The sequence below is a fragment of the Tachyglossus aculeatus genome, chromosome 3, assembly GCF_015852505.1.
Source record: "Tachyglossus aculeatus isolate mTacAcu1 chromosome 3, mTacAcu1.pri, whole genome shotgun sequence".
Taxonomy (NCBI): Eukaryota; Metazoa; Chordata; class Mammalia; order Monotremata; family Tachyglossidae; genus Tachyglossus; species Tachyglossus aculeatus.
The window spans coordinates 90,398,591-90,418,857 of NC_052068.1; the positions used below are offsets into that span (position 1 = coordinate 90,398,591).

Genomic DNA, 20,267 nt, shown 5'->3' on the forward strand with positions numbered 1-20,267 from the left:
GAATTCTAATCTTCAACACGTTCAACAAACCTGCCTGTTAAGTTTACAGATAACGATAAATCGGACACACTCAACTCCTTTGCTCGGATAATTAAATGTGTTGAAAAGTACTGGCCCCAAGTGTGATGCCTGCAAGGAACCCCTCGATAGCTTCCTCCACCAGGTCGATGGCAATCGACTGGTAACCACCCTGGAATAAATCTCCCCCTAGTCATTTCTTCCCCCATCTTGCGATCAATTCCACTGTTGTTAGAAGTACACCACAAAAATTACGAGTTCATAAAACTGTTGTCACCAGTAATTGATACTGCAGGTGTGGAACTGAAGCCAAATACTTAACACTACCAGAAAACAAAAGCTACCGCGTAACTTTATGGATCCTGACAACGGATGGGCCCTCTCGAGGTACCCGTTTTCTAAAGGGGGAAAGAAAAAAAAAAAGAAAAGCAATTTATTATGAACTCATTGAAGGAAGTAGCATAGCAGAGAAGAGTCTGGCCTTTACATTACGCCATCCTCCAAATCAAGGTATCACTGAGAGTATTACCCTCTTGGGCTAATTTAAAGTTCTAAATTTTTAACAGGTGAAAGGGAGGGAGATGAACAGAGGAGAAAGCAGACTTTTTTTAAAAAAAGGAATCCAACGGGTTAGTACTTTTCAACTCAAGAGCTCCCCTGGTAGGCCATGAGAACTTTGGAATAATGAGAAAATTCTGCAGCTGGCTACAAGTATCAAATAAAGACGACAAGATACTAACTGAAGATTTTCAAGTACGGTCGCCTGTGGGACAGAAGAAACTGGCCAACAGGAAATCCAACTATTGTGCATGTGTTAGAGGTGAAAGATGGTCCAGAAGGATCATAAACTGCACAAATCCATGCCATGTTGTAGGCAGGGAACGTGCCTATCAACTCTGATGTATTACACTCTCCCAAGTGCTCAATACAGTGCTCGGCACACAGTAAATGTTCAGATAGCATTGACAAAGCTGACACTCTTTTGCAGATATACTCCAGATTAGGGTAAGAAAATAAGGCTGGGATAGACAACCACGATCTTCCTTTCCTGTTTCATTATACCCCTGAACGCAATGTAGTAGGCTATGTTTTTCCAAAGGTTTTCATGATATAAGACTTTCGGATCAACTGAAAAACATGGAATTCCCTTAATTGCTAAAAATTGTAACGTTAAAGCTCACTACTGTTTAGTCTTTGGTGAAGTAATAGAGCACAGTCTCCTAATAATAGTAATGATGGTATTTGTTAAGCACCTACTATGTGCCAACCGCTGTTCTAAGCGCTGAGGTAGATACAAGGTAATCAGGTGGTCCCACGTGGGGCTCAGTCTTAATCCCCATTTTCCAGATGAGGTAACTGAGGCACAGAGAAGCCTAAGTGACTTGCCCAAGGTCACACAGCTGATAAGGAGCCGGGATTAGAACCCACGACCTCTGACTCCCAAACCCGGGCTATTTCCACTAAACCATGCCGCTTCTCCCTCCATCCTCTAGACTAAGCTCCTTGTAGGCAAAGAACGTGTCTACCAAGCAGCGTGGCTCAGTGGAAACAGCATGAGCTTGGGAGTCAGAGGTCATGGGTTCTAATCCCGGCTCCTCCACATGTCTGCTGTGTGATCTTGGGCAAGTCACTTAACTTCCCTGAGCCTCAGTTACCTCATCTGTAAAATGGGGATTAAGATTGTGAGCCCCACGTGGGACAATGTGATTACCCTGTATCCCCCTCAGCACTTAGAACAGTGCTTTGCACATAGTAAGCCCTTAACAAATGCCATCATCATTATTATTACTCTCCCAAGCACTTCGTACAGTAAGTACAATAGTACACATGGTAAGAGCTCAATTAATACCATTAACTGATTGATGAGTTGCACTACAATGATGAATTTTCACAGAAAGAGTGGAGGTAGATGTTCATTCTGCTGAGCTTGGTAGTGCTTTGTCAACTTTAGTGGAGGATTTATCCTATTTAGATTAAACAAGAGCCACCTTCTTTCCTTCATGAAATACTCTATAGAAGGCCAATTCCTCCCCAAAACTCAGTGCATCTTTAAACTCTCTTCTTCATCACGGTTGTCTTCAACTCACATTTAACTAATTTGATTTCTAGAAAATTGATGCATGACTTAAATCCCCAAATCCTACCTGAAGTTGGAGAGACCACAAGCAGTAACAGTAATGGCGCTATTTGTTGAGCACCATCTGGGTGCAACGCTCACCACTATGTGATAATTATAGCATTTGTTACGCTCCTACTATATGTCAAGCACTGTTCTAAGTACTAGGGAAGATACCGGATGACCGGGTCAGACAGTCCCTGTCCCGCACAAGGCTCACAATCTAAGTAGGAGAGAAACGGGTATTGAATCCCCATTTTACAGATGAGGTAACAGGCATAGTGAAGTAAAGTGACTCACCCAGGGTCACAAAACAGGCATGTGGCGGAGCCTGGATTAGAAACCAAGTCCTCTGACTCTGAGGCCCACGCTCTTTCCACTACGAGAAGCAGCGTGGCTCAGTGGAAAGAGCACGGGCTTTGGAGTCAGAGGTCATGGGTTCAAATCCCGGCTCTGCCAATTACCAGCTGTGTGACTTTGGGAAAGTCACTTCACTTCTCTGGGCCTCAGTTACCTCATCTGTAAAATGGGGATTAAGACTGTGAGCCCCCCGTGGGACAACCTGATCACCTTGTAACCTCCCCAGCGCTTAGAACAGTGCTTTCCACATAGTAAGCGCTTAATAAATGCCATTACTATTATTATTACGCCACTCTGCTCCTCATACTACACGTCTGAGAAAGTTCCAGAGAAGCACAAGCCACAATCCCTGCCTGCAAGAACCTTACACTCTTCTGTGGAAGATGAACTTCATCCTTTTTCATCTTGCAACCCTGCACTGAATTGTCACAATCTGCTAACCTCTCCATTGGACAACAATTCCTTTGACTGAGGTACAATTAAGTCAGACCTCTGCATCACTCATGTCTATATTAAGGTCCCTCCTCACGTCAACAACTTCTCTGGTTATCGCCTGGCGATCTTACATACCTTGAAAATCTGTCACAATCTGAGGGCAGAGCTTCCTTCACAAGATCAATTTTCTGTTGATTGTTTAATCTCAGCCCAGCAGGGGAGAGGAGGCAGGGAGGGATTTACTTTCCTGTCGCACTTGGCAGGAACATCAGTGAAGTTGGGCTTTTGCATGGGAGTGAGCCATCAAAAAATATAGCTTATATCCCTGGAATGGTGGTAACCCAGGCACTGAACACTATCGGTTCTATCTTTGGGTTGTATGTACCTTAGGGTGGCTGTAACCTGGGGCAAGCTGGTAACGGAGTACCGACAGAGGTATCATCATTAGTGGCATTTACTGAGCGCTTACTGTGTGCACGGCACTGTACTAAGCGCCTGGGAGAGTTCCCAGCCCACAATGAGCTTTCAGTATGGACAAGGCCAGTTATTTACAAAATTGAAATTTAAAAAAAAGTGCAGTCTTTCTCCTCAGATTAAAAGAAGCACAGACACAATTTTCATTTTAAGAAGAAGCACCATCAAAGGGCTATAGTTTGTGTTTGGAGTATCACTTCTTCAACGGCCTTGAAGTGCCCAATCACCATTCGTAAGTTAAATAAATTGTATCACTATAGAACTAGGAAAGCCAAGGCCTGAGGAAAGCTGACAATTACACATTATCGCTACTAGAGAAGTCTTTCCCTTGCCAGAGAATTCTTGCAAGGCTGAAATCAGAACCCTGCACAAGAGGCTTCAAAGAAAATCTTAGTACGCCATGAGAAGCAGCGTGGCGGAGTGGATAGAGCTCAGGCTTGGGAGTCAGAAAGTCATGGGTTCTAATCCAGCTCTGCCACTTGTCTGTGTGACCTAGGGCAAGTCACTTCACTTCTCTGGGCCTCATTTACCTGATCTGTAAAATGGGGATTGAAACTGTGAGGCCCATGCGGGACAGGGGCTGCTTCCAACCCAATCTGCTTGTATCCACCCCAGCACTTAGTACAGTGCCTGGTACATGGTAAGTGCTAAACAAATACTGTGATTAGGAGGAGGAGGAAGTGAAAATAAGGAGTTCCGGGCCACACTTCCTATGTTACAAGAGATACTACCACAAGATGCTTGATTTAAAGTTTCAAGTAATATGGGACTACTTAATTTAAAATATCCTCGCTGCAATCCAGAGACCTAGCAATTTACAAGGAATATTTTGTGGCAACTGCAGTTCAGTTGTCACTGTTGGGATCCAGCAGAAAGCCAGCTTTGCCGTTCTGCTGCATTCCTAAAAAACCAACAAGGACACCAGACTAACGTAACTCATTAGGGTCAAAAGTTGGAACAAGGTAAACAGGACTAGAAGCTTCACATATTTCCTTAAGAAAAAGTCAGCTTTCCCAGTGGAAAATAATTTTCCACCTAATTTTACCAACTGGTCAACACAATTCCATTCCCGAACGTCACATGGGTATTAGGCAAACTTCGGTTCGGGGCATAAGTACCGATATTAAAATCAATCAACGGTATTTATCGGGCACTGAATTGCAGGGCACTATATTAAGTGCTTGGCAGAGTACAAAACAATAGTCGGTAGACATGATTCCTGCCCACAAGGAGCTTACAGTCCAGTGGTTACTCCTCTACACTGTAAGCTTGTGGTGAGCAGGGAATGTGTCTGCTGATTGTTATACTGTACTCTCCCAAGCGCTTTGCACACAGTAAGTGCTCAATAAATATGATCGAATGAATGAACGCTCTGCCCATTTTACTTCTTCCTTAACCCCGCCTAGGAGTGCAAAAACGTCTTGGCACATCAATTCCTCTGGGCAGGATTCCTCCAGTGTTCCTCATGGGAGACTCCGCCATCATCCTCACTGCCTGCAATGATGCCCACCTCTTCCTTCATTCCAAGAACTGATTTGCAATTAAAATTAGTTTAGCAATGGAAAAATGTTGTTTTGCACTTGAATAATTTTTAGCCGGTGAGAATTTCTCCATATTCATAAAAACATTTTTAGAAAAAGTCTTTTTAAGCAACGGTACATTCCCTTTTTCTTATGGTATATGTTAAGTGCTTACAACGTGCCAGGCGCCGTACTGAGCGCTGGGGAAGATACAAGCTAATCGGGTTGGATGCAGTCCATGTCCCATACGGGGCTCACAGCCTTAATCCCCATTTTACAGATGAGGGAACAGACACGGAGAAGGGAAGTGACTTACTCAAGGTCCCAGAGCAGACAAGTGGCAGCATCGGGATTAGAACTCAGGTCCATCTGACTCCCAAGCCCCAGGCTTTTTCCAGTAGGCCTCACTGACCCCCGCGCTCCCGCCCCCCGAGTTTTTCTTCTAAAAACTCTGCAAAAGCTTTTCTGTACATTAAGTTTGGGGAAATTTAAACAGCACTTATCTTCTTAAATTGTTTAGGAAACTTGAAAATCATCCAGAAACTGCGCTCACTTTAATTTTAGAGCTGTTGTCCTGTATAGCCCTTTCCAACTGCTATCGTCCGATCCATTTGGTGCAACAGTAGGACTGGAAAATCAAATGAGAATAATCGCTTTTGCTACAGCGACGAGTGCTCTTCGTAAGGCAGACTCTGAAATAGCCAATGTAAGGACTCTTTCACTCATTATTATTAACACAGTTCCTACATAAAACAACACTGGATGCTAAAGTCTTTGCTAGAGAAATTATTCCTTAACGCTTTCACTTCACATCAGACTTCTCAACATCTGTCTGATGAGGAAGCTGAGGCAGGAGTGGTTAAGAGCCTTGCCAATGATCACACAAGGCAGGTCTCCCTCACTTTGAATAAGCTGCTCTTGAATTTCTCTTGACAGTTTGTTTTTTGCCATCAAGAATTGCAGAAAATAAGGGGGTCCTCACAGGTTTATGCTCGAGTCTGCTGTGAGCCCCACGTGGGACAACCTGCTAACCTTGTTCTAATCTATCCCAGCGATTAGAACAGAGCTCGGTACTTAATTACGTGCTTAATAAATGCCGTTATTATTATTATCTGGCCAAACTCCTCCTATCTAATTATTCCTCATATGCCAGGTGGCTACCTCTCGTGGTCACTAAAATGGCAAACGGAGAGTCAAGTTAGCCAAGGGGCAAAGCGGAGACACAGATGCAGGAGTGTAAGGCTGGGTAAAGCGAATTCAGCCTTACGTGTAAACGGGGAGGTTAGCTCTAATTTAAACTCCAAAACTCAATTCACTTTCCACTAGTTATGAAGCAGCATAAAACTGCTAAGTCTTCCCCTATATCATCCCTTTACTTACCGTACAGCGAAACGGGCAACCACCGAGCTTCAGCATTGTAGGTTAAACTGCAATTGCTCATCTAATGGAAGACACAGTTCCCTTCAGCCATATATCACTCAATTAGCACTGAAAAATCCAAATTACAGATTACAAATTAAGTAGGCCTCAAGATCTTATAAAATAAGTGGGTCAGTTGTCTGCATGGCAACTAAAAGAACTGTGAGACATGAGGGACTCCAAATATAGAGTGGATGAAAACCACAGCACAGATACAGGGTTTTCCCAAGTGGAGGGAGGAGAAACCCTGTTTATCTCAACTGTCACTCATTAATTTATCTTGAACTTGACTTACGAAGGTGCACATTTACTATTCTCATGCTTTCCCGTTTTCTGGGTGCTCAGTGGCGCTATTGACTTTAGCCACCCGTGCTTTCAAGAAAGACATCGAGATACTATTAAAAAGGTAACCGTTTTCAAGAAAAACAATCTCAAGGTAGTCTCGAGAAAAAATATCCATTCCATAATAAATAATATCACGAGGAATGCACTTCTGACAGGCGACTATAACCCACGACGTTTTGAATAATCCTTACTCCGCTTGAGGGACTTATTCCAACACCTCTCCCCTTCCTCTCCATCCAAACGGCCACCATGTTGTTCCAGGAACTTATCCATCAACGGTATTCACTGAGCGCTTATTGTGTCGTACCCTTAATCAATACTGAAGCAGCTTTCTTGTCTCTGGTCTCTCCCTTCTCCATACCTCATTGTGCTGTCTGGATCATTTTTCTAAAACATCGTTCTGGGTGCATCTCTCCACTCTTCAAAAGCCTCCGACGGTTGCCCATTCTTCTCTGAGTCAAGCAAAAATTCCTGAGCAATTCCTTTCGGCTGTGGTCAAGGGAACATGCCTACCAACTCTGTTGTACTGAACTTTTCCACACGCTCAGTACAATGCTCTAAACACGGTCGGCACTCAGTAACTACCATAGATTGGTTTAAAACCCTCAAACAGCTGTTTCCCTCTTATTTATTCATTTTCTCCCAGCTCGCAATCTCTGTTCCTCCAGCTAACCTACTCACTGGGTCTGTACTCCTCCCTCACACCCTTCCCCAGGCTTGAATTCCCTCCCGTTCAAATCCAACAGACGGCTCTCCCCATCTTCAAAGTCTTTTGGAAATATCTCCTCCAGGTAGCCTTTCCAGATTAATTTCAGATCCCCCCACCTTCTATATTCCCAACTGCCACTTTGGTGCCTATGATTTCACACCCTCCCAAAGCACTTATGTACTTATATTTTATACCCCATTACCTATGCACTGCATCATGCCCTTCTCTTGTAGGTAATTTACTTGAATTCCCCTGCTAGTTTGTAAACTGTGAAGCAAGGATCATGCCTCTGATTCCAACGCACTCTTCCAAGAACTTAGTAGAGTGGCCCGCAAACTGTAGGGGCTCAATGAATACGACTGATTGGCTAAAACTGCCAATCAGTTTTGAAATTGAAAGCGTCTCAACCGACAAACACTAAGCCGATCGCTTTCTGTCCTGTTCTTTACGAGTCAAACCCATAAAACATTAAAAATTGGCAGTTTGCACAAGTCTTTGAATTACGTAACATTCCACATCCCAAGCACTTCTGGTCCTTTAACTCACAAATTTAGGAAACGTTAATATTGAGCTGTTTGAGATGGAGAAACCTGAGAAGGTGGGGTGGGGAGAGGAGAGGAAGCATCTTAGATCAGGGCCTAAAGCATTCCAGTCTCGTCTCTCCCCAGAGGGAATATGGGCACAATTTATTTATGGGCAAGGAGGTACCTTGGCCTTCACAAACTTACACTACAACAGAAAGGTCACTAAGGACCTTAAATTAGGAATCAGTTCTCATTTCAGTTATTTTTGCCTAAATCTTCAACTCAGAGGGGAAAAAAAAATCCTACACCCTGCTGTGAAGCATTTATTTTATTTATAAGCATCCAGAAAGATGCCAGTACTATCAGAATAGGCAGAAGGAGGCTCCAATGAATTGATTTTCCTGCTAACAAAATTAGTGGAAATGAGCCAAGTAGACTATGTTATTTGGTCAGCTGGATACATCAGTTAGCTTTCCTAATTAGCTACCAGGAAGCCTACTGGAGACAAAGGGTCAACACTCCATTAATTGTCCATTCTACTGGAGGAGAGAGAGAGACAGAGAGAGAAAGAGAGAGCATCGATGAATCACGCCCATAGACAATTTAAACATCTTCTTTAAAAACTGGGCTTCACCAAACTTTTCTTTGAGCTCCTCTAGGTACGGCTTCCAGAATTGACAGCTATAGAAAAAATGACTTCTCTTCACTGATGGCAGACCTGTCGGCAGTGCTAATGAGCAGTGAAATGACCAAGAGGATCTGAAGACAAATAGCATAATCAGCCTACCAATTAAAGCATTTTTTGGTAAGCTTAGTAGAATGAGACCCTTTAGGAGCCTTAGGCATATGTGTCACCCCATCCTAAAACTACTAAACTGCTATATTCTCCTTTTATCAGATTGGAGGGACAAAATGGAGGAAGACAATTAGGTTTTTTTTGTTAAATGCAATGAATTTTAATGACTCTATTATTTAATTCCTACAAGGTAGCCAGGCAAATGACTGAAAAGGCTTAGAATACTTTTTTTTATATTATGTGTGCTATTTTACATTATTTGTGCCCAAGATGCACTGTGACCTTGAAGTGGCATATCTACTCCCTCTTTTTGAAATGTTTACCTTGAAATTTCCTCCTATAATATGGCTCAATTGAAAAAATTAAATGGAGGAATCTCCCGTCATTCATTCAGTTGTATTTATTGAGTGTTTACTATGTGCAGAGCGCTGTACTAAGCGCTTGGGAAGTACAATTCAGTAAGAGAGAGAGACAACCCCTGCCCACAACGGGCTCACAGTCTAGAAACGGGCTCACTAGAGATTGTGAAAGTCTTCAAGGTGGAAAAGTATGGGTAGAACCAGTAAAAGAAAGAGGAATCAATTTTAACAAGGTCTTGCCTGGTCAAAAGTTTATTCTTTCAGTAGTGCAATACAACTCTGGCGTGCCCCACAGCAAGTACAAGTTCAGGGAGAAATTGCAGACAAAGCCCTCTCTCCAATAACGTGCTAAAAGTTGCTGTGATAGTCTGGGACTAAAATGAATAAGCTTCCACTGGGGAGATGAGGAGTGGGGGAAAGCACACTCCAAGAGTCAGTCGATGACCGCTGAATAAAAGCACAGACTCCAAGACCACAATTCAAAGACACAGCGAGTTATTTCAAGTCATGGAGTTGTCCTAAAACCCAAGATGGCTGGGCCAACCTCTTTCTACAATAAGAACCACGCTGATTAGAGAGACTGCAAAAACACCCACCCGGATAGATCACAAAAAGGGAGCTGGACAGGCCTCTATCAGAATAGTTGGAGGGGAAGCTAACTGGTGAAAGGATCAACTTAGACAGATATACCAGGGTAAAGAGGCTCAGAGTAGGAAGTCACTTAATGTAAAAAGGTTAGGAAGCCAAGTTCCGAACTGAAAAAATATCTGGCAGTTTCACTAATGTTGGAAAATAGTACCCAAATTAAAGGGAAAGAAAACTCTACAAGGAACTCCTCGGAACCTAACGTTAACATCTGATAAAACAGCGGAGTGGCTGAAGGCAAACCTCCAACTGCCTAACTGCAGCTGTGGACAAAGGACCTAAAACCCTTGTCCAGTAAAAGCAGTAAAGCAGAAAACAATGGGGTTTGAAGCTATTGCTACTGTTAATTGTTCATGTCTCCTCTGTCATCAGTTTGCCTCTAACAAATATCGTCCTGGTGGGCTTAAAGAGCTATAAGGTCCTTGTTACTAAACAAACACCATTATTTTTTTCAGTGCTTACTATGTGCCAGGCACTCTACTAAATGCTGGGGTAGATACAAGACGATCAGGTTGGACACAGCCCATGTCTCACCTGGGGAATCACAGCTTTAATTCCCATTTTACAGATGAGGTAACCGAGGCCCAGAGAAGTTAAGTGACAAGTCCAAGGTCACCCAGCAGATGAGTGCTAGGGCCGGGATTACTTGACAGGCAAGGCAAAATGCTAAGGGAGAGAAAGGCAAGCACAGGAGGCTAAATCACAGGATTTGAGCCGGGGGGGAAGGAGGGTAGAAAGGGAGTGGCCATGTCTACTGACATTTTTAAGTCCAACTCTACACCTCCCTGTGGTGGTTAATAACTAGAAGTCAGGGAGTGCTTACTGGAACCACACCAACGGCTGGGAAAAGTTTATTTATTTATTTTTAACTAAAAGAACCATCTAGGGCATTTCACAAGGTGGACGGGCTCGGCCGGAATCCCGAATATAACTGGCAAACGTGGGTGGCGAAGACCACAGAGGCTACTGATTCATGCAGTTCGACGGCGCTGGCACTATTCTGATGTCGATTTAGCCCTCAAAGGGCCGTGCCCACAGATCTCCACAGTGTCCTACGTCCATGCCCATTTACCGCTTGCTGCCCTCTGTGCCCCAGAGCGGCTGGACTGTATATATGTTTGTACGTATTTATTATTCTATTTATTTATTTATTTTATTTGTACATGTTTATTCTATTTATTTTATTTTGTTAATATGTTTTGTTTTGTTCTCTGTCTCCCCCTTCTAGACTGTGAGCCCACTGTTGGGTAGGGACCATCTCTATATGTTGCCAACTTGTACTTCCCAAGCGCTTAGTACAGTGCTCTGCACACAGTAAGCGCTCAATAAATACGATTGAATGAATGAATGAGGCGCGCTGACACTGGGCAAAATGCCATCACTATAATCAACACCTTCATGCAAGTTCTGGGCCCTGAGGCTCACCTGCCCGATGGAATCAATCAATCGTATTTATTGAGCGCTTCCTGTGCGCAGAGCACTGTACTAAACGCTTGGGAAGTACAAGTTGGCAACATATAGAGACAGTCCCTACCCAACAGTGGGCTCACAGTCTAGAAAGCCCCTACAGTCCACTCAGCCATCCATCAATCATAGGTATTGAGTGCTCACTGTGTGCAGAGTACTGTACTAAGTGCCTGGGAGAGTACAATACAGAGTTGGTAGACATGTTCCCTGCCCACAACCAGCTTACAGACTAGAGGATGAGTTAACAGCCTAGGTGGATGCAATGGCCGAATTAGGATACGTTCTTCTAACAACGTGCACTTGGCGGGGTAGAATGCGAGCGTATCGGAAGAAACAACTGCCTGCATGTCGACAGCACGAGAACAGAGTGAGGAGTAAATCACGAGCTTTCCATAACTTGAGTTCTCCAAAGACGCCCAACCTTCAGAGTGTAGGAGAGCAGACGTGGCAGAACGCTCTCCATTAACCAGACGCACTTCATCCGTGTTGCAGATCAACCACGCCCCCACCTCCATGAGGCTTGGGCACGCTGATCACACAGTTGACACGGTCACCACACAAACCCACACACACACTCACCCCACCCCCGCCAGAAGGCAAAATTGAGTGGCAACGGTGAAGACGGCTGAGGCTACCCAGGCTTGCTCAACCCCACGGCTCTCGCCACGAAGAACGGCAGCTTTTCGGCTCGATCCTTCACCCCAAATATCAGCCTGGATACCTGACAAAGGGGCTTGCCGGAGCCAGACCACCACAAGCCTTTGTTGAAAAGGGTATTTTTCAGTCATCCGAGCTTTTCCACTAATCCTGTTGGCCGGCACCAGCCATTGAGAAGAATCAATTAAACTGTACTTTAAAAAAGAATGTTTCAACCCGCCTGTAAACTTCAGAATGAAAGGATTAAAGATGGAGGAAAATAGCTATAGTAGGCACTGGATCCTGAACTTAACTGCAATGAAGACATTTTTCAGGAGTAGAAGAGGAGCTGACAAAGATGAAAATCAAAAGTTTTGCCGCCTGTGGAATTCCTTTTTTCCATTCTTCCTCATCTCCAGCTCACACCTCCCTTCCATCCGTTTGGCCTCTGATTTGGTTAACCAAAGTTAACCATTCTGCCCCCCACCCCCAAACATGGATTGAGAATGAAGCCCGGCAGGATGAGGTTCTAGACGACAGTCAATTCCCCCTCTACGACTACCGGCCCCTAAGATACTAGGATCAGATCTTTGGATTTCCCTCTATCTCAGTGAAAGGAAAGCGGGTGGTAGAAACACTCCATTTGTATTAAGGGAAAAAGGTATTCACCTTACATTTTAAGCTCTCTGCACTATTCCCCCAGGATCCACACATGAACCTTGAAACCGCTGGGAAAAAAAAGTCCATTAAGGCAGGACCACTACCCAATTAAGTGTTTTGGGCCTCTACATAGATACAGCAAAATGCGGATACGGTTTGACTGACACCTTCCTAAAGAGATGAAAATTACTCTGAAGTGCAGAAGTATGGGTGGTGACTTGGACGGGGCCAACCAACTCGACCCTTTAAAAGATAAAATGAAGTGCCGGGCTTGATCCGAGTTAACAAACACCTTCTGAGGTAACGCGCTTTGAACTAGCATTATTCCATTATTCTGGATCATAAGGCGAACCCCCCCCCCCCCCACACACACACACACACACTTCACTACTTGGAAAATCCACCCTACAGACTGACCCAGTTAAGCAGCATGGCTCAGTGGGAAGAGCCCGGGCTTGGGAGTCAGAGGTCATGGGTTCTAATCCCGGCTCCGCCACGTCTGCTGTGTGACCCTGGGCAAGTCACTAAATAATAATAATAATAATGGTATTTATTAAGCGCTTACTACATGCAAAGCACTGTTCTAAGCGCTGGGGAGGTGACAAGGTGATCAGGTTGTCCCCCGGGAGGCTCACAGTTTTAATTCCCATTTTACAGATGAGGTCACTGAGGCCTAGAGAAGTGAAGTGACTCGCCCAAAGTCACACAGCTGACAGTTGGCGGAGCCGGGATTTGAACCCATGACCTCTGACTCCAGAGCCCGTGCTCTTTCCACTGAGCCACACTGCTTCTCTAAACTTCTCTGAGCCTCAGTTACCTCCCCTGCAAAATGGGGATGAAGACCGTGAGCCCCACGTGGGACTACCTGATCACCTTGTAGCCCTCCCGGCGCCGAGAACAGTGCTTTGCATGTAGTGAGCGCTTAACAGATGCCATCATCATCATTATTATTATTAATATCTAAAACCCGGAGCTCCCATCTGAAGGAAAATAAGAGTTAAGTAATTGGGAAGCGCTAAAAATACTGGCTATACATCACACCTCCATGACTAAGGCACTCTGCCTTAAGGCTTGTGCGAAAATATCCCCTCCCTTCAAAACAATAACATAACCCCCAAAATGACTCACTGATGGCTTCTCCCTTCCCACAGAAAATTCCCCAGCTCTCCTGCTCTCCTTCCCTGGGCCTTAGCTTTCCTCCCCACCACCACCACCACCTCCAATAAAAGGAACTCCTTGATCCCTGTCACTGAGCAACTTCACGCCGAGTGGTCCCTAACTTCACCTGACCGGCCCAAGCGGGGCACTACAAGGAGGCCGATTCCGACCCGGTTTTCTTGATGATGTTAAAACTACCTCTCTTCCTCCCTTCAAAGCCCTCCTAGACTGTGAGCCCGCTGCTGGGCAGGGACCGTCTCTATATGTTGCCAACTTGAACTTCCCAAGCGCTTAGTACAGTGCTCTGCACACAGTAAGCGCTCAATAAATATGCTTGAATGAATGAATACTGAGAGCTCACCTCCTCCAGGAGGCCTTCCCAAACTGAACCCCCTTTTTCCTCTCCTCCTCCCCCACCTCCTTCCCCCCCCACGGCACTTGTATATAATTTGTTCAGATTTATTACTCTATTTTTACTTGTACATACTTACTATTCTATTTATTTTGTTAACGATGTGCCTATAGCGATAATTCTATTTATTCTGACGGTTTTGACACCTGTCTACACGTTTTGTTCTGTGGTCTGTCTCCCCCTTCTCGCCTGTGAGCCCGTTGTCGGGGAGGGTTGGGTAGGGACCGTCTCTGTATGTTGCCAACTTGTACTTCCCAAGCGCTTAGTCCAGTGCGCTGCACACAGTAAGCGCTCAATAAATACAATTGAATGAATGAATGAATGAGGGACCGTCTCTATCTGTGGCCGACTTGTCCTTCCCAAGTGCTTAGTCCAGTGCTCTGCACACAGTCAGCGCTCAATAAATACGATTGAAAAGAAAACTGAAGAATGACGCAGATGAGCCCTGCGGCTGCTGTTTAGCCCGGGCTTTGGAGTCAGGGGTCATGGGTTCAAATCCCGGCTCCGCCAACTGTCAGCTGTGACTTTGGGCAAGTCACTTCACTTCTCTGTGCCTCAGTTACCTCATCTGTAAAATGGGGATTAAGACTGTGAACCCCCTGTGGGACAACCTGATTGCCTTGTAACCTCCTCAGCGCTTAGAACAGTGCTTTGCACGTAGTAAGCGCTTAATAAATGCCATCATCATTATTATTATTTAGGCGGGGCACTTTGACAACCCCGGCCAGACTGGGCATGGAGCCGTCCATCAGGCTTCGCTCCCCCCACCCTCGGGCTGCTTTCTGGGGCAAGCGCTTAGTGCAGTGCTCTGCACAAAGTAAACGCTCAATAAATACGATTGAAGGAATGGAGGAGGACGCCCCTCCAACCCCACACCCACAGCCCCCTCCGGGGTCATAGATTCATTCATTCAATCGTATTTACTGAGCGTTTACTGTGTGCTGGGCACTGTACTAAGCGCTTGGGAAGGACAAGTCAGCAACACAGAGAGACGGTCCCTACCAACAACGGGCTGATCTGTAAAATGGGGATGAAGCCTGTGAGCCCCCCATGGGACAACCTGATCATCCTGTGTCCCCCCAGTGTTTAGAACAGTGCCTGGCACATAGTAAGCGCTTAACAAATGCCATCTTCATTATTAGAAGGGGGAGAATCCCTCAACTGTTAATAATAATAATAATAATGATAAGAATTCTAATTATGATATGTGTTGAGCACTTGGCAGTCATTCAATCGTATTTATTGAGCACTAACTGTGCAGAGCACTGTACTAAGCGCTTGGGAAGTACAAGTTGGCAACATACTGTGCCACACGCTGTTGTCTGCCCTTTTTAAAAATATATTTTATGGCATCTGTGACGCGCTTACTCTGCGCCAAGCCCTGTTCTAAGCACCTGGGGGGGAACACAAAGGTGATAATAATAATAATGGCATTTACTAAGCGCTTACTATGTGCAAAGCACTGTTCTAAGCGCTGGTCGACCGCAGGTCAGGTCGACGGCAATTTTGCTTAGCCAAAATGGGGGGGTGGGGGGGTCGGGGCACTCTCCTGAGCGCTCAGCACAGCGTTCCTTCCGGAGTGAGCGCCGATCGATCAATCGATCTCCCCGGCAGGGAAAAGACGAATGGGGGGAGGCCAGGCGGGGGGATTGTTTGGTTGTCTTGTCTCCCCCTTCTAGACCGGGAGCCCGTTGTCGGGGAGGGCCCGTCTCTAGACGTGGCCGACTTGGACGTCCCAAGCGCTTCAGCAGCGTGGCTCAGTGGAAAGAGCCCGGGCTTTGGAGTCAGAGGTCATGGGTTCAAATCCCTGCTCCGCCAATTGTCGGCTGTGTGACTTTGGGCAAGTCACTTCACTTCTCTGGGCCTCGGTTCCCTCATCCGTAAAGTGGGGATTAAGACTGTGAGCCCCCCATGGGAAAACCTGATCACCTTTAACCTCCCCAGCGCTTAGAACAGGGCTTTGCACATAGTAAGTGCTTAATAAATGCCATTATTATTATTATTCAGCGCTTAGAACAGTGCTTGGCACATAGTAAGCGCTTAATAAATGCCATTATTATTATTATTCAGTGCTTAGAACAGTGTTTGGCACATGGTAAGCGCTTAATAAATGCCATTATTATTATTCAGCGCTTAGAACAGTGCTTGGCACATAGTAAGCGCTTAATAAATGCCATTATTATTCTTATTCAGGGCTTGGAACAGTGCTTGGCACATAGTAAGGCGCTTAATAAATGCCATTATTATTATTATTATTCAGTGCTTAGAACAGTGCTTGGCACATAGTAAGCACTTAATAAATGCCATTATTATTATTCAGCGTTTAGAACAGTGCTTTGCACATAGTAAGCGCTTAATAAATGCCATTATCATTATTATTATTCAGTGCTTAGAACCGTGCTTTGCATATAGTAAGCACTTAATAAATGCCATTATTATTATTATTATTATTCAGTGCTTGGAACAGTGCTTGACACACAGTAAGCGCTTAATAAATGCCATTATAATTATTATTATTATTCAGCACTTAGAACAGTGCTTTGCACATAAGCACTTAATAAATGCCATTATTATTATTATTCAGCGCTTAGAACAGTGCTTTGCACATAATAAGTGCTTAATAAATGCCATTATTATTATTCAGCACTTGGAACAGTGCTTTGTACAGAGAAGCAGCGTGGCTTAGGGGAAAGAGCCTGGGCTTTGGAGTCTGAGGTCATGGGTTCAAATCCCGGCTCCGCCAACTGTCAGCTGTGTGACTTTGGGCGAGTCACTTCACTTCTCTAGGCCTCAGTGACCTCATCTGTAAAATGGGGATTAATGTGAGCCCCCCCGTGGGACTACCTGATCACCTTGTAACCTCCCCAGCGCTTAGAATGGTGCTTTGCACATAGTAAGCGCTTAACAAATGCCACCATCATCATTATTATTATTATTATTCTTTGGGCCTCAGTTCCCTCATGTGTAAAATGGGGATGAAGGCTGTGAGCCCCACTTTGGGACCACCTGATCACCCTGTAACCTCCCCAACCCTTAGAACGGTGCTTGGCACATAGTAAGTGCTTAATAACTGCCATCATTATTATTACTCTCTGGGTCTCCTCTGTAAAATGGGGATGAAGACTGTGAGACCCACTCTGGGACCACCCGATCGCCTTGTAACCTCCCCAGAACGGTATTTTGCACATAGTAAGCCCTTAACAAATGCCATCATTATTATTATTATTCTCTGGGCCTCAGTCCCATCAGTAAAATGGGGATGAAGACTGTGAGCCCCACTTTGGGACCACCCGATCACCTTGTAACCTTCCCAGCGCTTAGAACGGTGCTTTGCACAGAGTAAGCGCTTAACAAATGCCATTATTATTATTATTATTCTCTTGGCCTCAGTCCCCTCATCTGTAAAATGAAGATGAAGACTGTGAGCCTCACTTTGGGACCAATCACCTTGTCACCTCCCCAGCGCTTAGAACGGTGCTTTGCACAGAGTAAGCGCTTAACAAATGCCATCATCATTACTATTATTATTATTCTCTGGGCCTCAGTTCCCTCATCTGTAAAATGGGGATGAAGACTGTGAGCCCCACTTTGGCACCACCTGATCACCCTGTAAGCTCCCCAGCGCTTAGAATGGTGCTTTGCACAGAGTAAGCGCTTAACAAATGTCATTATTATTATTATTATTCTCTGGGCCTCAGTTCCCTCATGTGTAAAATGGGGGTGAAGGCTGTGAGCCCCACTTTGGGACCACCCGATCACCTTGTCACCTCCCCAATGCTTAGAATGGTGCTTTGCACAGAGTAACCGCTTAACAAATGCCACCACCATTATCATTATTATTATTCTCTTAGCCTCAGTCACCTCATCTGTAAAATGAGGATGAAGGCTGTGAGCCCCACTTTGGGACCACCCGATGACCCTGTCACCTCCCCAGCGCTTAGAACGGTGCTTTGCACAGAGTAAGTGCTTAACAAATGCCATCATCATTATCATTATTCTCTGGGCCTCAGTTCCCTCATCTGTAAAATGGGGGTGACGACTTGTGAGCCCCACTTTGGGACCACCCGATCGCCTTGTCACCTCCCCGGCGCTTAGAACGGTGCTTTGCACAGAGTAAGCGCTTAGTAACTGCCACCATCATTATTACTATTATTATTCTCTGGGCCTCAGTTCCCTCATCTGTAAAATGGGGATGAAGGCTGTGAGCCTCACTTTGGGACCACCCGGTCATCCTGTAACCTCCCCAGCGCTTAGAACGGTGCTTTGCACAGAGTAAGCGCTTAGTAACTGCCATCATCATCATTACTATTATTCTTCTCTGGGCCTCAGTCCCCTCATCTGTAAAATGGGGATGATCATCATCATCATCTTCATCAACCGTATTTATTGAGCGCTTACTATGTGCAGAGCACTGTACTAAGCGCTTGGGAAGTACAAACTGGCAACACATAGACTTGTGAGCCCCACTTTGGGACCACCCGATCGCTTTGTCACCTCCCCGGCGCTTCGAACGGTGCTTTGCACAGAGTAAGCGCTTAATAACGGCCATTATTATTATTATTATTATTATTCTCTGGGCCTCAGTTCCCTCATGTGCAAACTGGGGATGAAGGCCGTGAGCCCCACTTTGGGACCACCCGGTCGTCCGGCGCTTAGAACGGTGCTGGGCACATAGTGAGCGCTTAACCAACACCATCATCTCCCCCTCGTCCCCCTCTCCATCCCCCCCATCTTACCTCCTTCCCTTCCCCACAGCACCTGTATATACGTATAGATGGTTGTACATATTTATTACTCCATTTGTTTATTTATTTTACTTGCACATATCTATCCTATTTATTTTATTTTGTTGGTATGTTTGGTTTTGTTCTCCGCCTCCCCCTTCTAGACTGTGAGCCCACTGTTGGGTAGGGACCATCTGTATATATTGCCAACTTGTCCTTCCCAAGCGCTTAGTACAGTGCTCTGCACACAGTAAGCGCTCAATCAATACGATTGAATGATTGACTGATTACTGAAAACGAAGCATGTGGACAAGTCATCAGAACAAACAGAATTCAATCTAACTTCAGTCAGTCAGTCATAATTATTATTATTAAGCGCTCTGAAATATCCTCTCCATCCCCACTGCCTTACCTCCTTCCCTTCCCCACAGCACCTGTATATATGTTTGTACATATTTATTACTCTATTTATTTATTTTACTGGTACCTATCTATCCTATTTATTTTATTTTGTTGGTATGTTTGGTTTTGTCCTCCGCCTCCCCCTTCTAGACTGTGAGCCCGCTGTTGGGTAGGGGCCGTCTCTATGTGTTGCCGATTTGTACTTCCCAAGCGCTTAGTACAGTGCTCTGCACATAGTAGGCGCTCCCTAAATACGACTGATTGATTGATTGATTATTAATAATATTATTATTGTTATTCGTACGAAGGGCCGGCCCCTTTACCTTGAAGTATCCCCCCTCGTAGAGGGTGTTGGGGGGCCCGAAGATGGCCACCTCCCAGTTGTAGAGGTCGGACTCGTCCACCAGGGTGATCCGGAAGCCCTCCACCGGCTCCTCCTGCAGGGACTTCAGCTCCAGCATCAGGGCCTTCTGGGAGCTGCTCATCTGCTGCTGGGCCATGGCGGGACGGACGGACGGACGGACGGACGGGAGGGACGGACGGACGGACGGACGGACGGACGGGAGGCCGGGAGGGCCGAGGCCCAGGCCCCGGGACCCGGAGCCCCGGCCCCTCACACCGGACCGCCGACAACGACCGACAACGGCGGACGGACGGACGGGGACGGGCGCGCGCGCTCTCCTCAGCCCTCCTCCTCCTCTGCCTCAGGCCGGAGGGCGCGCGGGGCGCCGGAGCCGAGGCGGGCGGCGCGCGCACGCGCAGAACGTTGGGTGGGAGGGGGCGCGCGGAGGCCGATCTCGCGACGTCTCCGCGGCGACTGACGGGCGCGCGCGCGCTCTCCCCCCCCCCCCCCCGAGGGGGTGGAAGGCGGACCGGACCGGCGCGCGCGCGCTCTTCAGCCCTCCTCCTCAGGCCGGAGGGCGCGAACGCGCGCAGAACGTTGGGAGGGCGCGCGCGGCGGCCGATCTCGCGGCGATTGACGGGCGCGCGCGCTCTTCAGCCCTCCTTCTCCTCCTCAGGCCGGAGGGCGCGCGAGGCGCCGGAGCCGAGGTGGGCGGCGCGCACGCGCGCAGAACGTTGGGCGGGGT

General features: G+C 46.2%; 1 protein-coding gene across 1 annotated transcript in view; it reads right to left on the reverse strand.

Moving 5' to 3' along the window:
* UBE2R2 (ubiquitin conjugating enzyme E2 R2) overlaps window positions 1-19,847 on the reverse strand; it is an 87,208-nt gene extending 67,361 nt beyond the window's left edge. The window contains exon 1 of the mRNA XM_038743664.1: window positions 19,503-19,847. Coding sequence (XP_038599592.1) covers window positions 19,503-19,679 — 177 coding nt within the window. The 5' untranslated portion in view covers window positions 19,680-19,847. The remainder of the gene's footprint in view (window positions 1-19,502) is intronic.
* Between the last annotated feature and the right edge of the window lie 420 nt (window positions 19,848-20,267).